Genomic DNA, 14,509 nt, shown 5'->3' on the forward strand with positions numbered 1-14,509 from the left:
CAGCCCTCCTTCCTTCTCTCTTGCCCTCACTTCTTTCCTTCCTCCCGTTTTCCTCACAAATATTTGTTGTGTCTAGCCGCCATGGTGTCTTCTATGATTCCAAGACTTTAGGAGACTCAGTAAAGTTTGAAAAAAATTTCTGAAAGGGACTGACATAGGGTACTAACTTTTAATTTTGCCAAGTAAGATATCAACACACACACACACACACACACATATGCACACACATACACACACACAGAAACGCACACTGTTGCCACTAATTACCATCGTTCCATCAAAGAAGTGCTATTTCAGTGTCCCCAAATAGAAAAGACACAGTCTTTAGAAGAAAAAGACAATCGTGTATATGACATACATTTATTTTTTAAAGGAACACAACATTTTCCTAACTTTTTTTCTGATTTGTCATAAGCCAGTAAAATCTCTGGGTGCCAGATCTCAGATAAATGTTGGAGAAGAAGTTTACTGACAACAGGAATAATATAATGAATGTTTATTGAGTGCCAAATGTGGTATTTGATAGACTCTACCGTTTACTAACTGTGTGATCTTGGGCAAGGTACTGAACCTCTCTGAACTCTAGTTCCCTCACCTGTAAAGACAGGGATGACGATGCTTGCTCTGCAAAGCCTTCCAGGGGTTTCTAGGCACGGGGAGGACTTGTGTGGTGCTGGCTGCATAACAGTCGCCAGGGAAACTTGTTAAAACTAAGATTCTTGGCGCTACAAGGAGAGAATCTGATGCAAGAGATCTACAATGGGGCCCAAGGACCTACACCTTTAAAAACAGCCCCTCCTCCAGATGTTTCTGATGAACAGCTAGGTTTGGGTAGCTCACAGCCCCTGACTTTTGAGTTGGACCTGTCTACTCAACTTACGTGTGTGGCAGATTGTTCCTAGCATGGTGTGTTCAGAGGAAAATCTTGGGAGGTATCTTGTTTGCTGTGTTCAGCCTCCCCCCTCCCACTCTGTTCCCCTTCTCAACAAATGGTACCTCCATCTACTTAGAAACCCCAGGGTTATTCTGAACACATTTCCTCTCTCACGGACTCTCCTATGCTGTCACCAACTCATCCCCAGGTCCTTGAAGCTGTCTGCTTCTCCACCTCCACTGCCCAGCCTGGTCTAGGTCATCATCATCTCTCACTGCCACTGCAAAGCCTCCTACCTGTCTCGTCTGAAGTGTATGCTCCACACAGTGGCTGCAGTCACTTTTAAAAGATGTGATTCAGACAGTGTCTTTCATCTGCTTCAAACCCTGCTGTAGTGGCCAATGCACTTAAGATAAAAATCTAAAGTCCTTAATGTGGCCTAAAAGCCCCTGCATGGCCCGGCCTCTGCCCACGCCTCTGGCCCTGACACGCACCTGCCTCCCTTCTAATTCTCTGGGCTCTGTTAGTTCTCCACTCTCTCTGGCCTCAGGACTTTCAAGTGTGCCCCTCCTCCTGCCCACACCTTTCTTCCTCTATCAGCTGCCTTCACTGAATTAGCTTCTCCACACTGTTGAGGGTTCTACTTAAATGTCACTGCCTCAGGGACCTGTGATGTACTAACCCCTGTTTTAGAATTCTAGCAGCATCACACTCCTTTTCTTCAAGTCACTTGTTGCAATTTATGTTCACGTTTGTTTGTGCATGTGTGTTTCTCAATATATCTGTGTTCCCCACTGGAGCCAAATTCTATGAAATATTAACTATTTTGCTCACCATTATATCATCAGTGTAATGCCTGGACACGGTACCCACTGAATAGATACATATTTATTCGGTGAATGGATGAATGAGTAAAGATGCGAACCCACATCACCAGAAGGGCAAGGTCTCTCCCACTTTTTCTTTCTGGTTGGGGTGACTGACAAAATGTCCAATCCTGAGAGACCCTTGTCATACACAGTACAGGAGAACATCGAGCCGTGAGCTAGAACATGGATGACCCACCCTGATATGTCACGGGTTGGTTATTTTTTCAGGAGTGAGCAGGCAGTGGAAGAAAGGCAGCTTTTGCAACAGAAGCATCGTTACTAGTTCTTGACAGTGTGGTTCTGGGTTTCCTGGAGAACATGTGCTACGAAAAAAGGTTGCTAAAAGACAGCAAAAGGGCAAGGCATTTCCTTGGTGTGGTGGAACAGGTATGGGTCTGTTCTGACAGTCCTGGATTCAACTTTTGGCTCTATGACTTACTTGATGTGTGACCTCGGACAGGAAGTTTTACCTCTCTGAGCTTCAGTATATTCGTCCATAAAAAAGGAGCAGTTACTTTTGCCTGTTGGGGTAGCTGTGAGGATTAATGAGATAATGTCTGTAGGAGGCCTAGCAGAATGTCTGGTACATAGTGTGTATCCAATACTGAATACAATCTCACCAGGCTGTAAGCCTCCTTCAATCAGGGGCCATGTTTGCTTTTGGCTTGATAACCCAGTATCTCGTGCAGTGCCTGGCATGTAGTAGATGCTTTAGGAAGTCCTTATTAGTGATTTAATACATGGTCAAATGGGTTTTACTTTAGCAGCATTTCCCTCTTCCAGGAAGGATTCCCATGTGTAAAAACTTCCCCCTTGCCAAGTACTCAAACCAATTGATTTCCTTGTGGGCAACTCAAATCCCTGTGTTTTGAAGTCTCAGAGCTGGAAGATGAATGTGTGTTTGTGGGGGTGGTTCTGTCTTGAGTCATCTCTGAGACCCTTATGCTTGCAGAAGGTGGAAATTTGTCAGCCCCCATTTGAATGAAAGGGCTGGAGGATCAGATCAATGGAGAAAGGGATTCCTATTTTGTTCCAATACTATAGAGAACACAACTGTTTCTTTGAAATTGACCTTCATTTATTTGGAGGGGAAAGCAGTTAGTTCAATAATGGCTTCCTGGTGCCTTCCAGCATTTTAAAAGACAGAAGAAAGATTTGGAGCAAGGCAAGGTTCCAGTGTTTTCTAAACAACTCACTAAGCCCAGCTACTGGTTGGCTGCCGAGCACTTCCTGCTACCAGCCCTGCGTCCCCCAACTTCCCCTACTGCTGCAGTGCACATCCTCAATAGCTCAGTCACTTCTTGAGACCCTGACCAGGTCTTCCCCAGGTGGGCTGGAAGTTAGTCTTCATTCTAATGCTGGGCAGCTGAAGATTCTCTGACATCTTGCAAATGGCTCATGGAGTAAGAAATACTACTATATTCTATTTCAATTATTTCCTGTCCCTCCCTGGCCTGTTTCCAGGGGCCAAATAAAGAGGTCCTTGTTTGGTGGAGTCCATCCCTGCTCCTGAGTAAGTGAGCACTGGTCCCTGGTCCAACTTGGTCTGAGGCCACAGGGAAAGGGTGGGGAGGACATGGGGGAGGGTGTCCCAGGTGGGGAGAGGGCAGGAGGAGACAAGAGGCCCTGCTCTGCAGGCAGCCCAACCCTGCTCCCAGAAATAAAAATAAGAGACGAAGAAAAACAAATGAGGCCCCTGAACAGGATCCTGTAGGGGGCACAGCTATTTTCCCTCCTTCCCAGGAGAAATCCCAACCCTTCTCTCCCATGGAGAAAACAAACACAGCTATGGAAATCTTGTGCCATCCTGGCACCTGAAAGTCTATCACCAATTGGAAGTTGCTCCTACCTGCACTTCTCCCTTTGCCAAACACAGTCCTCTCCCACATCTGCTTCCTCCCCTTATGAGTGAAAAGGTTTTCATGGAAAATTTAGAATTTGGAACCTTCTTCAGATTCCAAAGAAGTTATTGTTCTATATCATGCTACTTTTGCTTGGGTGTTATTTCAACTCAGAGGAAGTAGAAACCTACATCTCTATTTTGCTGGAATGCTCTTCCTGAATCATTAAGAGAACAATAATTAAGTACCCTCTCTGTTTGAAGCTCTTGAGTACTTTTTGAAGCCCATCCCAAACCCAAGTCCTAGAGTTCACATTCCCCACCTTATCCGTTCGGTTTTCAGGGAAGAAGGATGTTGATGGGGTTGGCTCAGGGACAAATCATTGGAAGATCTCTGGGAGATCATCGCATGATAGTCAAAGTTTTCATTGCCAGAAGAGAAACAAGATAGCATCAGGGTGGCAAGAACCTCTCACTTTCTATTGTGTGGAAGCTCAGGACCTGAGATGCTAGGGGGACAAGGTCTCAGAAAGGCACAGACAGAAAGGAGAGAGACGATGGGGGTAATATGAGTGAGGAGAAACTGAGGGTGGGCTTGATGACTTAAAGAGCAAGACCCAGAGAGAAGCCACATCATCTCACACTACGATGTGGCTGGGAAAGGTCTGAGGTCGGCAGCATTTAAAACCCTGGCTTCTAGGGTGCTGGGGCCTGAAGGAAACAGAGACATTTTTTGGCCAGTGATTCTCAAAGCCTGGTCTGTGGACTACCTCTTCAGAATCATCTGGTGGGCTGATTACACCTTCAGATTCCTGGGATCCTTCTGACTTACTGAATCCTATTCACCGGGGGTTCGGCCCAGGCAGCTACCATTGTTTATTAAGTTTCACAGGTGATTCTAATAGTTATCAAAGTTTGAGATCCCTTAAGCTGATTCAATCCCCTCTTCACCAGATATGAGACCTGAAGCCCAGAGAAGCAAAGCAAAAAGCCTAGGGCCGTAGAGCTAATTGATGGCAAAGCTCAAGTGGGAACTCTGTTGCTCCTGATCACCGGAGCTGTGCTCTTCCCATTTCAATATGCTGGAAGCCTCCTTACCTGTTTGGAGCTATTTCCCCTGCCCCTAAAAGCCAAAGTCTGCACCTTTGATCCATTCCTGCATCCTGCTGAGGCCTTCTCCTTCCTGAGCATGCACTGGTCACAGCCTCTGCAGGCTGGAGAGCAGGGGCAAAGGAAGAAAGGAGAAAGACTCAGTTCTCTTCCAAGACTTTAGTAACAGGTGTGAGATTGGCAAATGAGTAAAGAGAAAAGACACAGTTATACTGAAGGGGAGATTGGGGTTTGGTTTGTACTGCTCATAGCTAACTTACATTGAGCATCTGCTATATATCAGATACTGTGCTAAGTCCTTCCTATACATTAGTGCAAACTCCATGGAGCAAATATTAATTAGTCCCATTTTGTAGATGAAGAAACTGAGGCTCATACAGGAGTAGTCATTTGGCCAAGGTCATATGGCTAATGGGAGGCCAAATCACCTCCATCAGCTCCATGTACAACCATGATCTTTGTAATGGCCCAATGCCGTGTGAACTGTCATCCATTGTAAACCCAACAAGCCTGTGAAACAACCCTGAGACCTTGGGAAAGAAAAGCAAGCTTCCCTGCAATGGTATGTGATCACGCCTGGGGAGTAGAACTTTTTCAAACGCTTTCCACTTAACACTAACCACTGAAAATATTTCTGAAAGGTGTTAGCCTGCAGGCCTGCTTTAGAAAAGATGACATGGAGAAAAGGTTAGACGGCTTTTGAAAATCTTTTTCTTTTTTTCTTTCTTTTTAAATGGAAACGTGATATCCGTTTGCTTCCTTTCCATTTGCCTTTTTCTCTTGAAAGCATTGTGTCTTCAGAATTTATAGCTGCTTGAGGGATTTGGTTATATTTGGGTCTGACCTGAGACTCCAGTGTGATTGTAGGCATATGTGATCCGTGGCATGTAGCAGCTGTTACCACTCCTGATATCATGGCACATGACTGTGTCATGATAACCTCCCTCTCTTCATTTTCTGTAGTGTCCCCCAGGGATAGGAGAAGGAATCAAAGCAGATCAGTGCCTCAGAGGAAGGACAAGAGTTTCCCAGGCCATGTGGACAGCATGTGACGGATGCCCCCTTTTAGGGTTTACCTGCTAACCAGGCCTTGACTTCTTCCTTAGAAAACATCAGGTAACCTTTTGAACAATTCAGTTAGTGGGACCACCAAACAAAAAGAAGATGAACACGTTTTCATAAGAGGGGGAGGACGCACTGAATTCCATCTTACCAGGATTTGGTGTCTGTCAGCTAAGGTGAGGGGCAACTATAAATTGATTCTGGGCATTCCATAAATCACCAGAGTTAGAAATATTTTTGGGTAAAAACTAAAAATGTGTGACCCTGTAGTCATCTTCTCTTTCATATCTCAAGCTTTCAATAACTTAAAGTCTGCTTGGGGCTGTGTGGCTGTAAAATGCTCGTATTAACTGATAATGAACGTAGTATATATGGGTGATAGCTGTCAGTGAAGAGGGGAGGGAGAGAATGCAGCCTCTGCAAAGCTCTTGAGAAGCGTGGCTTCTGCACTAGCCCTGGAAATGCTGAATGAATGCTGCCTTTCTGTGTATGAGCTGCCTCCCTGCTTCCCAAATGCCGCATCTGCAGTAACTACAAACTATTTTGTATGCTGCATTAGTGACGCTGCCTTAGCCGACACATCATTACTACTGAAATAACGCCGAAGTGATATTCAAGTCCAGTGTCCTTTTTAATTATTAAACCGAGGCTGTTGAGTGAGTCATTCCCCATACCAGATTTTCCTTCTGTGGTTCTATTTCTAGAAGCTAGTACCTTAGCGTGTTCTACTAACACCTGAGTTGGTTTTTAGCCAGCTCCCCAGTCTGCAAAGCCTTTGCAGAACAAACAATATTATTCAATCTCCAAACACGCACAGACTGCATAAGAAACAAAACCCACAAAAAACTTTAGAGTAAGCTCATCAGTAAACCCAAGGTCCAAAAATGCCCAGTTCCCCTCCTGCTAGTCCCCAACTTACCAAGCGGTAGAGCGATGAAGAAGGGTAGCCAGCACAAGATGAACATACCGACCACAATGCCCAACGTCTTAGCTGCTTTCTTTTCCCTGGAGAACTTAAAAAGTTTGACAGCTATGGAACTTCTGGGGTTGTGGCCCTTGGCCTTGGTACTGCTGAGGGTGTCCTCGTGAAAGTTCTTGGAGTGGATCCTCAGGGTCAGCTCCTTGGAGTTGGACATCTCCTTCATGACTCCTGCCTCTAGGTTCTTGGTGGTTCTCTTGGCCACTATATAGACACGGCAGTACATGACTAGAATGACCGCCAGAGGGATGTAGAAGGAGCCCAGGGAGGAGAAGAGGGCATAGAAGGGTTCTTCGGTGACCCCACACTCCTTATCATCGTTGGGTGCGGGCTCCTTCCACCCAAGGAGAGGCCCGATGGAGATGACTGTGGACAAGACCCAGACGCTGAGCAGCGCCAAGATGGCCTTCCTCCGGGTGACCAGCGTGGGGTACTGCAGAGAGTAGCGCACCCCGATGTAGCGATCGATGGAGATGGCACACAGGCTCAGAATGGACGCTGTGCAGCACAGGACATCCACGGCTGCCCAGATGTCACAGAAGATCCGCCCCAGCACCCAGTAGCCGAGCACCTCTAGGGCCGCTGAGAAGGGCAGGACGGTGAAGCTCAACAGCAGGTCGGCCATGGCCAGGTTGACGATGAAGTAGTTGGTGGGCGTCCGCAGGTGCCGGTTGCAGGCCACAGACAAGATGACTAGGATGTTGCCCACGATGGCGAAGAGGATGAAGGCGCCCAGCACCAGGCCCACAGAGATGGCCCTGGTGATGTCCAGCTGGGGCAGTGTGGAGTTGCTCGAGGTCTGGTTGGGGCCAGTGAAGTTGGCATTTTTCAACTCTCCCCAATGGGCAGGTGCTGATGTGTTGTGGCCGGTGTCCAGATCGGGATTCATCTTAGAGTTCGCCCTCCATAGCCAGGGGGATGATTAGGCTCGGAAGGGCTGCGGCGAAGGCTCCTCAGCTGCCCTGAAACTTTGCTTCCCCCGTGGTCTTCTTCCCAGAGGCGCCCTTCTGGCGTGGAGTCATCTCCCCCGGGCAGCCCAGCCCGGCAGCACGTCTCCTGCCTGCACCGAGCCGCGCGCTCGCCTGTCAGAGGGAGGCGGAGGAGAGAGAGGGTACGAGGCGGCAGCTCCAAGTTTAATGGTCCACGTCAGGCGCGCCGGGCCGGGCTCGCGGGGGAGCGGCGGGGAGGAGGGGGCGGCAGGGCCGGGGGCGCCCGGCGGTGCCCGGCTTGCGCGGGTCCGCGGACCGTGGCGCGTCCTCCGCTCAGCGAGCGCCGAGGAGGGTCTGCTTTCAATGAGCCGCCTCTGGGCTGACTGCACGGCGGTGACATCAGGCGGGGGAGCCCGGCGCCCTGACTCCGTGCGGCACTAGGGGGCAATGCGGGTCCAGCCAAGGCGCCCGCAGCCCCGACGCCGCCACCCGGGCAAGCCGGGAGGCCAGCCGCGTCCCCCGCCGCTCCCAGGGCGCGCCCCCTGCGCGGGGCTGGAGGGGAGGCAGGGGCCGGGAGGGCGGGAACTGGGCGTGGAGATCGCGGGTCACCCACCCCCTAGGCGGCCCGCTGGCGTTATTTTCCCCGCTAGTCACTCTTCCTTGTCAAAGGTGGGTTGGGGGCTGCCCCTGTAATCGGGGCTCCTGGAGTCAGGCCCCGGATTTAACAGGATATGCAAATTGTCCGGCACCTAAAAGAGGGAAAGAGAATTGTAGGGTTAGGCAGGTGGGAGGGACTTGAGTCGAATCTGAGGCCAGCACTCATCCTTCATCTCGCTCCCCTCGTCCCGTGCAAACTCTTTGGCCCCAGTAAAATCCGGCTTCTCTTCATCTTTTCATTCGCTCAGGCATTCACTCATTTATTCAGCCGATTGTTACTGAGTCTCCACTCTCTGCCCTGGCTCTAGGCGCTGTGGACATAGCAACTGAACAAAACAGACGGACTCCTGCCCTCTAGGAGTGTACCTTCTCCCCACAGAAGACAGACAGTAAACTAAATAAGCAAACGATGAGGTGTGTAATGTGATGACAGGTGTTAGGCTGAAATAAAGTAAGGAGAGGGAAATACAGTGAGGCGTTTGTAGGGTGGATTTGAAATGTTAAGTGGGTACTTGGGAAGTCACTGAAGTGATATTTGAGGAAACCTGAAGGGAATTGAGGGAGGAAGCGAGCTGCTATCTGGGAGTGGGGGTGAGGGAGGTCAGAGACCTGGGGAAGGGACATAGAGTATCTTGGTTATTTGTTAAGTTTTTTTCCTTTCTGTCTGAGATCCAGGTTGGACATTCAGTCAAAGGGATGCACTCCCAAAGGTGGGTGAATGGTACTTAGAAGAGAAAGTATGGGGAAAGAAAGAAAGAAAGAAAGAAAGAAAGAAAGAAAGAAAGAAAGAAAAAGAAAGAGAGAGAGAGAGAGAGAGAGAGAGAGAGAAGGAAGGAAGGAAGGAAGGAAGGAAGGAAGGAAGGAAGGAAGGAAGGAAGGAAGGAAGGAAGGAAGGAAGCCAAAGAACTTTATGTTAGTTCACATTTATCCAACAATTATTATGTCCTAGACAGTGTGCTGAGTTCTTTTTGCGTTTTCTCATGACTCTCATGAGATAAAGAATATACTCTGCATCATTTCTATTTCATGGATGGGACACCAAATTACGGAGAAGTTTAGCTGTTTGCCTAAGTTCACAAAGCCATGGAGGAGAGCTGCTGGGAACTGAACGCAACTGTGGGGTCTCTCCCAAAGTTGGATACTCAGCTACTGTGTCACACTTTTCCCCCTGGGGCAAGGTAGGGGATGGAACCACTGTTGTAGATGGAGCTGCCTTTTGAGTAGTTAATTTGGGGGACTGAGTCATTGGTGCTGGGCAGGGACTCCCATGAATTGAGCGCTTACTGATACCCATGCATTTACTCATTTTCTTTGACTCTTTACAATTCTTTGAGAGAAGCATAACCATTGTTCATTGACAGATGAGAAATAGTGGTTCAGAGAGAGTCAGTTGATTCCTGAGGTCATAGGCTAGCAGATATACGGCAGAGCAATGGGTAGTGGCAGCTGGAGATTGAAAAGTAAAGCCTGATACCTTCTTTTACTCCAGTTCACAAGCCTGCATCTTGGGTTTCTCATCTTCTGCTCTTGATAGTCGTTATAACTTGATATTCACGGGTAGGGAAATCAGAAGTCACTCAGGGTGACTTACATCTAAGCTTCTCAATGTAGAGGTAAGTTCTTAACCTCTTTTTATTTTTATTTTTTGAGAAGGGAGGCAGGTGGTTATCACAGACCTTTCGAAGGTTTTAATTTACTCCCAGCAAAATGCACAGACTCTAGAAATGTGCAAAATACACAATTTCAGGAGGTTTCCCTCGGGTTAAGAAATCTATGGTAGAGACAGCCCTGAAAATAGATTTTTTTTCTATTATAATTAAATTGCCCTAAGCTGTATTTGAAAATTTGAAAATAAGAGATTCACAAGTTTATAATGATTTAGATCTTCAGACGCTCTCAGAACCCTGGTTTGCTTATCTTCCTATGTTGGAGGTGGTGTACTAGGGAAACAGACCTGGCAAGCCGGACAGGTGCAGAGCTGGTTAGCAAACTCTGTTTCCCTGGCCTACAAGACAGTGCTCCTTCTGCTACTGCAGCCACTCATGACCTACACAGTGGGGTGTGAGACTGGAATAACTTGGCAGCCCTCTGCCAGGGGTCTGTATGCAAAGAAGAGGCTGTCCTTGGTCCTGGGTGGCTCAGACTAGTCTGTCTGCAGATAGGAGCCAGCTTAGATGATTTTTGAGATCCTGTAGCTCCAGGTGGTCAGCTTCTCTTGCTGGATAAAGTGGCCCCTGAAGGCACCTGCTGTCCTTTCTCTCATGTATTTTCCAGGGAAGGGGTGAGAGTGAGGTATCATGAACTCAGTTCCCACCATTCCCAATGTATTTTCAAGTCTAAGATAATGGGGCTTCTTTTGAGGTGGTTTACTTACAAGAGGGGAGAGAGGAGGAAGAAAATACCAGTAACCTGGCATGTAGCTGGCATTAGCACAAAGACAGGGGTGTAGGGGAGGGTAAGGGTGGGATAGAATAAAGAGCAAGTTCCAAATCCACATTTTGATTGTGGTGGCCCATTTCCCACTTCCCTGGGCATTAATTTCACCAGCTATTGAACAGCCAGCAACACACCATTGAATTTACTGAGGCTGTGTCTACATAATCACAGTAACCAGCTGCAATGTGAAAACTCAGCCTATCAGACATTTTTCTGTGGTGGCAAAAGGCCAGGAGGAAAAAAAGAGCAAATCTGAGATTCAGAGATGGTTTATCCTCATTGTGAAAGAAAATAGTTTGTTACCTAGATGAGAACTTATGTCTTGATTCAGGTGTCAGGATGTGGAAGAAATTATTGAGCCAGATTGACAAGTTCAAAATCCTTGCAGGTTTCAGACTTGTTGTCATTTACCAGTGTCTTTCGTGAAGACAAAACAAAGATCTCATTGTAAGGAGAACAGGTATTAGCCTTAACAGCAGCCATGTAGCAGGACCCCACTCAGCAACCTTTGCTAATGGTGCTTTCCTTGCTGCTCCTCCCCTCCCTTTGCTGGAGATGCCTCTTAACCCCTCTGGCTGATTTTTGACCCATGGACTTGACCATTTGTTTAGGTGTCATGAGAATACAGACGATATTTCATTTTCTCGGTACTCCCTGGGGCAAAGCCAAGCACAGAGCTCTGACTCACTCGACGCTTGTGGAAGAAGAATCTTTTCATTATCCGTCTTATTGCATTAGAAACCTCTGATGTTGCAGAACTCCCGTTTCTGTGAACCCTCCAGGGGAAGCTGGCACTGAAGTTGACCTGTAGGGAAACTGAAGCTATGGGAGATTCAAGGATCTGCTTAAGATATCTATGGGAGGAGATCTGTCATCTGTGATCATGCAAATTTTCATGGTGCTCTCTCTAGCTTTCAATTTGACCAGGCTTATAGAGAAGCATGTACTCTGTGTAAGCACCATGCTAAGTACCGTGGGTGAATCAACACTGAGCTAGGTGCTGTGGGAGATGATGATAACGCTAAAGCACTTTTAAGAGGGTACCTACTGTGTGCCAGGCACTGTGTTAGGCAATCTATGTGCATTTCCTCAACTATTCACAACAGTGCAAGGGAGGAATTCTTTCCATTTTACAAATGAGGAAACTGAGGTTCAGAGAGGTTCTGTGACATGGCCAAGGCCATTCGGTGAGTAAGTAGCATTGGTATTCAAAGCATTGTTGTCTGGCTCCAAAACTTGCATCCTTCTCTCTGCACCAGACTGAGATTAAAACAAGAAAAAGGCAGCAGAAGGCTCAATGTTAGCCTGAAGGAAATAACAGCAGAAAACAGAATGTGACCAGGGTCCTGAATAAGGCAGAGGTCAGGGAGGGGAGGGCAAGGGAGAGCTGTCTGGGAGAAAAGGTTCCTCCGTGGAGCACCTTAGGTTAGTCTTCCTTGCCTTCCAGGCCAGCACTTGATCTGCTGAGGGAGTTGAGAGCTAACTTGGATTTTAACTGCACTTCTGTCATTTAATGTTTACTGTGACTCTGGGCAGGAGAGTGAAGTGATGAAGAGCCTGGATCAGACATACCTGGGTTTATGTCCCACTTCCACTAATTTATTAGCTGTGTGTTCTTGGGCAAGTCACTCAACCACTCTGGGCCCAGTTTTCTCACCTGTGAAATGAAGATCAGAATAGTTCCTAGCTCTACAGGGCTATGGTGAGGATGACATGTGAAAATGTGTGTAAAATGCTCAGCACAGAGTAATAGTAATACTATCTGCTAGGAGTTAGTGCTTGCTAGGTGCCAGGCGTTGGGCCCAAAATGCCTTCTGTATATTATCTTATTTAATCCTAATGATAACATTATGAGGTAGGTACTATTATTATTGACATTTGATAGATGAGGAATCTGAGGCCCAGAGTGGTTAAATGACTTGCCCGAGGCCACAGGACTAACAAGTGGCACAGCTGAAATACAAAATACCCAGTAAATGAGGCTAAACCCAAAAAAGGAATTGGAGGAGTGAGGCATCTGCTTTAGGAGGTACACTAGGGCCTGTGGGGACTCGAAGGATAATTTTTGTCCCAGCGGTACCCTGGTGAGAGGATGAGATGCATTCTTTCTTCTGGGTGGGGTACATTAACTAGAGCAAAGCCTTCTCTTCTACCTCCGAAGGCAGAAGGTCAGAGGCTCCCAAGAGGGAGGAATTTCAGCTCCTTCTGGAAAGGACTGTGTTTTCTCTGTGGTCATTACAACTTGTCACTCTCTGGTGAGTATGCGTTTCCCCAACCCAGAACTTCCAGTCATACAGCACTCCCGGGTAAGACAGAGAGAGCTCAGCGGCAGCCCTTTGCAGCAGGCTGGTAAAGATCAATTGGCAAGTCACCCAGGGGCTGAAAGTCACCCAGGGGCTGAATGCACATCACATGTTCGGGGAGAGTCCAGGAGCTGGGGTGTGAGGCGGGGGCTGGGGTGTGAAGGCACAGGGTGCCAGAGGGAGAATCCCAAAGGCCTGCTGTCTCTGGAACTAGAGAGCAGATCCATTCTCTCTTATGCCTTCGTGCTATTCTGGTGGGACAGTGGAAACAGGCTGCCAAAACCCACCCATGCTGCTACAGAATCGAGGGCGAAGGGAAGTGTGTGCTGCTTTCTTGAATGACTCTGGCTGACCCTTGCTGGCCGTGGGCTTGCCACTGTCACTTTGCCCAAAAATCTATGGTGCCTCCAGAATTTCTCTGGGAAAAGATCTTTAAGTTGCAGTCTGGTTTGAAGGTGGGCATGCCGCTGTTTGCCCCATGACCTTCTCAAGATAGATGTCATTGTCCACATCACAGATCCAGGGTAGGGAGCGGATAGAGATTTTACTGGGGCAAAAGTCCTCCCAAGCTTCCTTGGTATTTCTACTGCCAGGATCTATTTCCCAACCACATGTCCTAAAGTCATCAAAGGTTAAAAAAACAAAACAAAACAAAACAAAAAAAACCCCAGCAAAAAATACCTAGGGCAATAGATTCCTTACAGCTGACATTTCAGGGCTTTGGCCCCTCTGGGCTGCACTGCCACAAGCCAGGATGAGAGACTACAGAAGTGTCAGAACTAGAAAACTCTAGAGATCATCTAGTCCAGAGTCTGCAAACTACAATTCATGGATCAAATCCAGCCTTGTGCCTATTTTTGCAAATAAAGTTTTACTGGAACACAGCTATGCCAATTTGTTTTCATGTTGTCTATGGCTGCTTTCAGGTTATAATGGCAGAGTTGAGTAGCTGCAACAGAGACTGTCTGTCCTGTAAAGCCTAAAATATTTACTCCCTGGACCTTTGCAGAAAAAATTTGTTAACCTTTCATCTAGTCTAACGCTCTTAATTTGCATATGAGAACACAGAGGCCCAGAAAGAGGAAGAAATTTGTCTGAGGTAGAGCCAGGGTCACTAGCCAGGAGATTTGACTCCATGCCCACAACTTGTTTTTGCCACCACTTTCATCTGTTTCTGCAGCATGGCACAGGCTCTGAGTTTGAATCTCGGCTTTAGTTGACCCAGATGTGTGACATTGGGCAAGCTACATAAACTCTTTCAGCCTCTTTATTTTCATCTGTGCCCAGAGGATAATGCTTTCTATTTCTTGAGATAATGCACATTCTAGGTGGTTGTGAAAATTAACTACATATAGTCTGTGTTGCTTAGGCTGGGAGCTGGCTCTTTAAAACACTCAACAAAAGACCTCTACTATTATTATATTGATGTTCTCCGTAATTTATATGTGTT

At 47.3% G+C, this 14,509-nt stretch overlaps 2 protein-coding genes across 2 annotated transcripts in view; both read right to left on the minus strand.

Moving 5' to 3' along the window:
* The window catches only part of ADRA1B (adrenoceptor alpha 1B), a 56,390-nt gene extending 48,342 nt beyond the window's left edge, over positions 1-8,048 (minus strand). The window contains exon 1 of the mRNA XM_050794802.1: positions 6,675-8,048. Within this exon, the coding sequence (XP_050650759.1) occupies positions 6,675-7,623 (949 nt within the window). The 5' untranslated portion in view covers positions 7,624-8,048. The remainder of the gene's footprint in view (positions 1-6,674) is intronic.
* TTC1 (tetratricopeptide repeat domain 1) overlaps positions 1-14,509 on the minus strand; it is a 561,082-nt gene that overhangs the window by 143,427 nt on the left and 403,146 nt on the right. The gene's annotated exons all lie outside the window — the stretch shown is intronic.

This window comes from Macaca thibetana, chromosome 6 (assembly GCF_024542745.1).
Source record: "Macaca thibetana thibetana isolate TM-01 chromosome 6, ASM2454274v1, whole genome shotgun sequence".
Lineage (NCBI taxonomy): Eukaryota > Metazoa > Chordata > Mammalia > Primates > Cercopithecidae > Macaca > Macaca thibetana.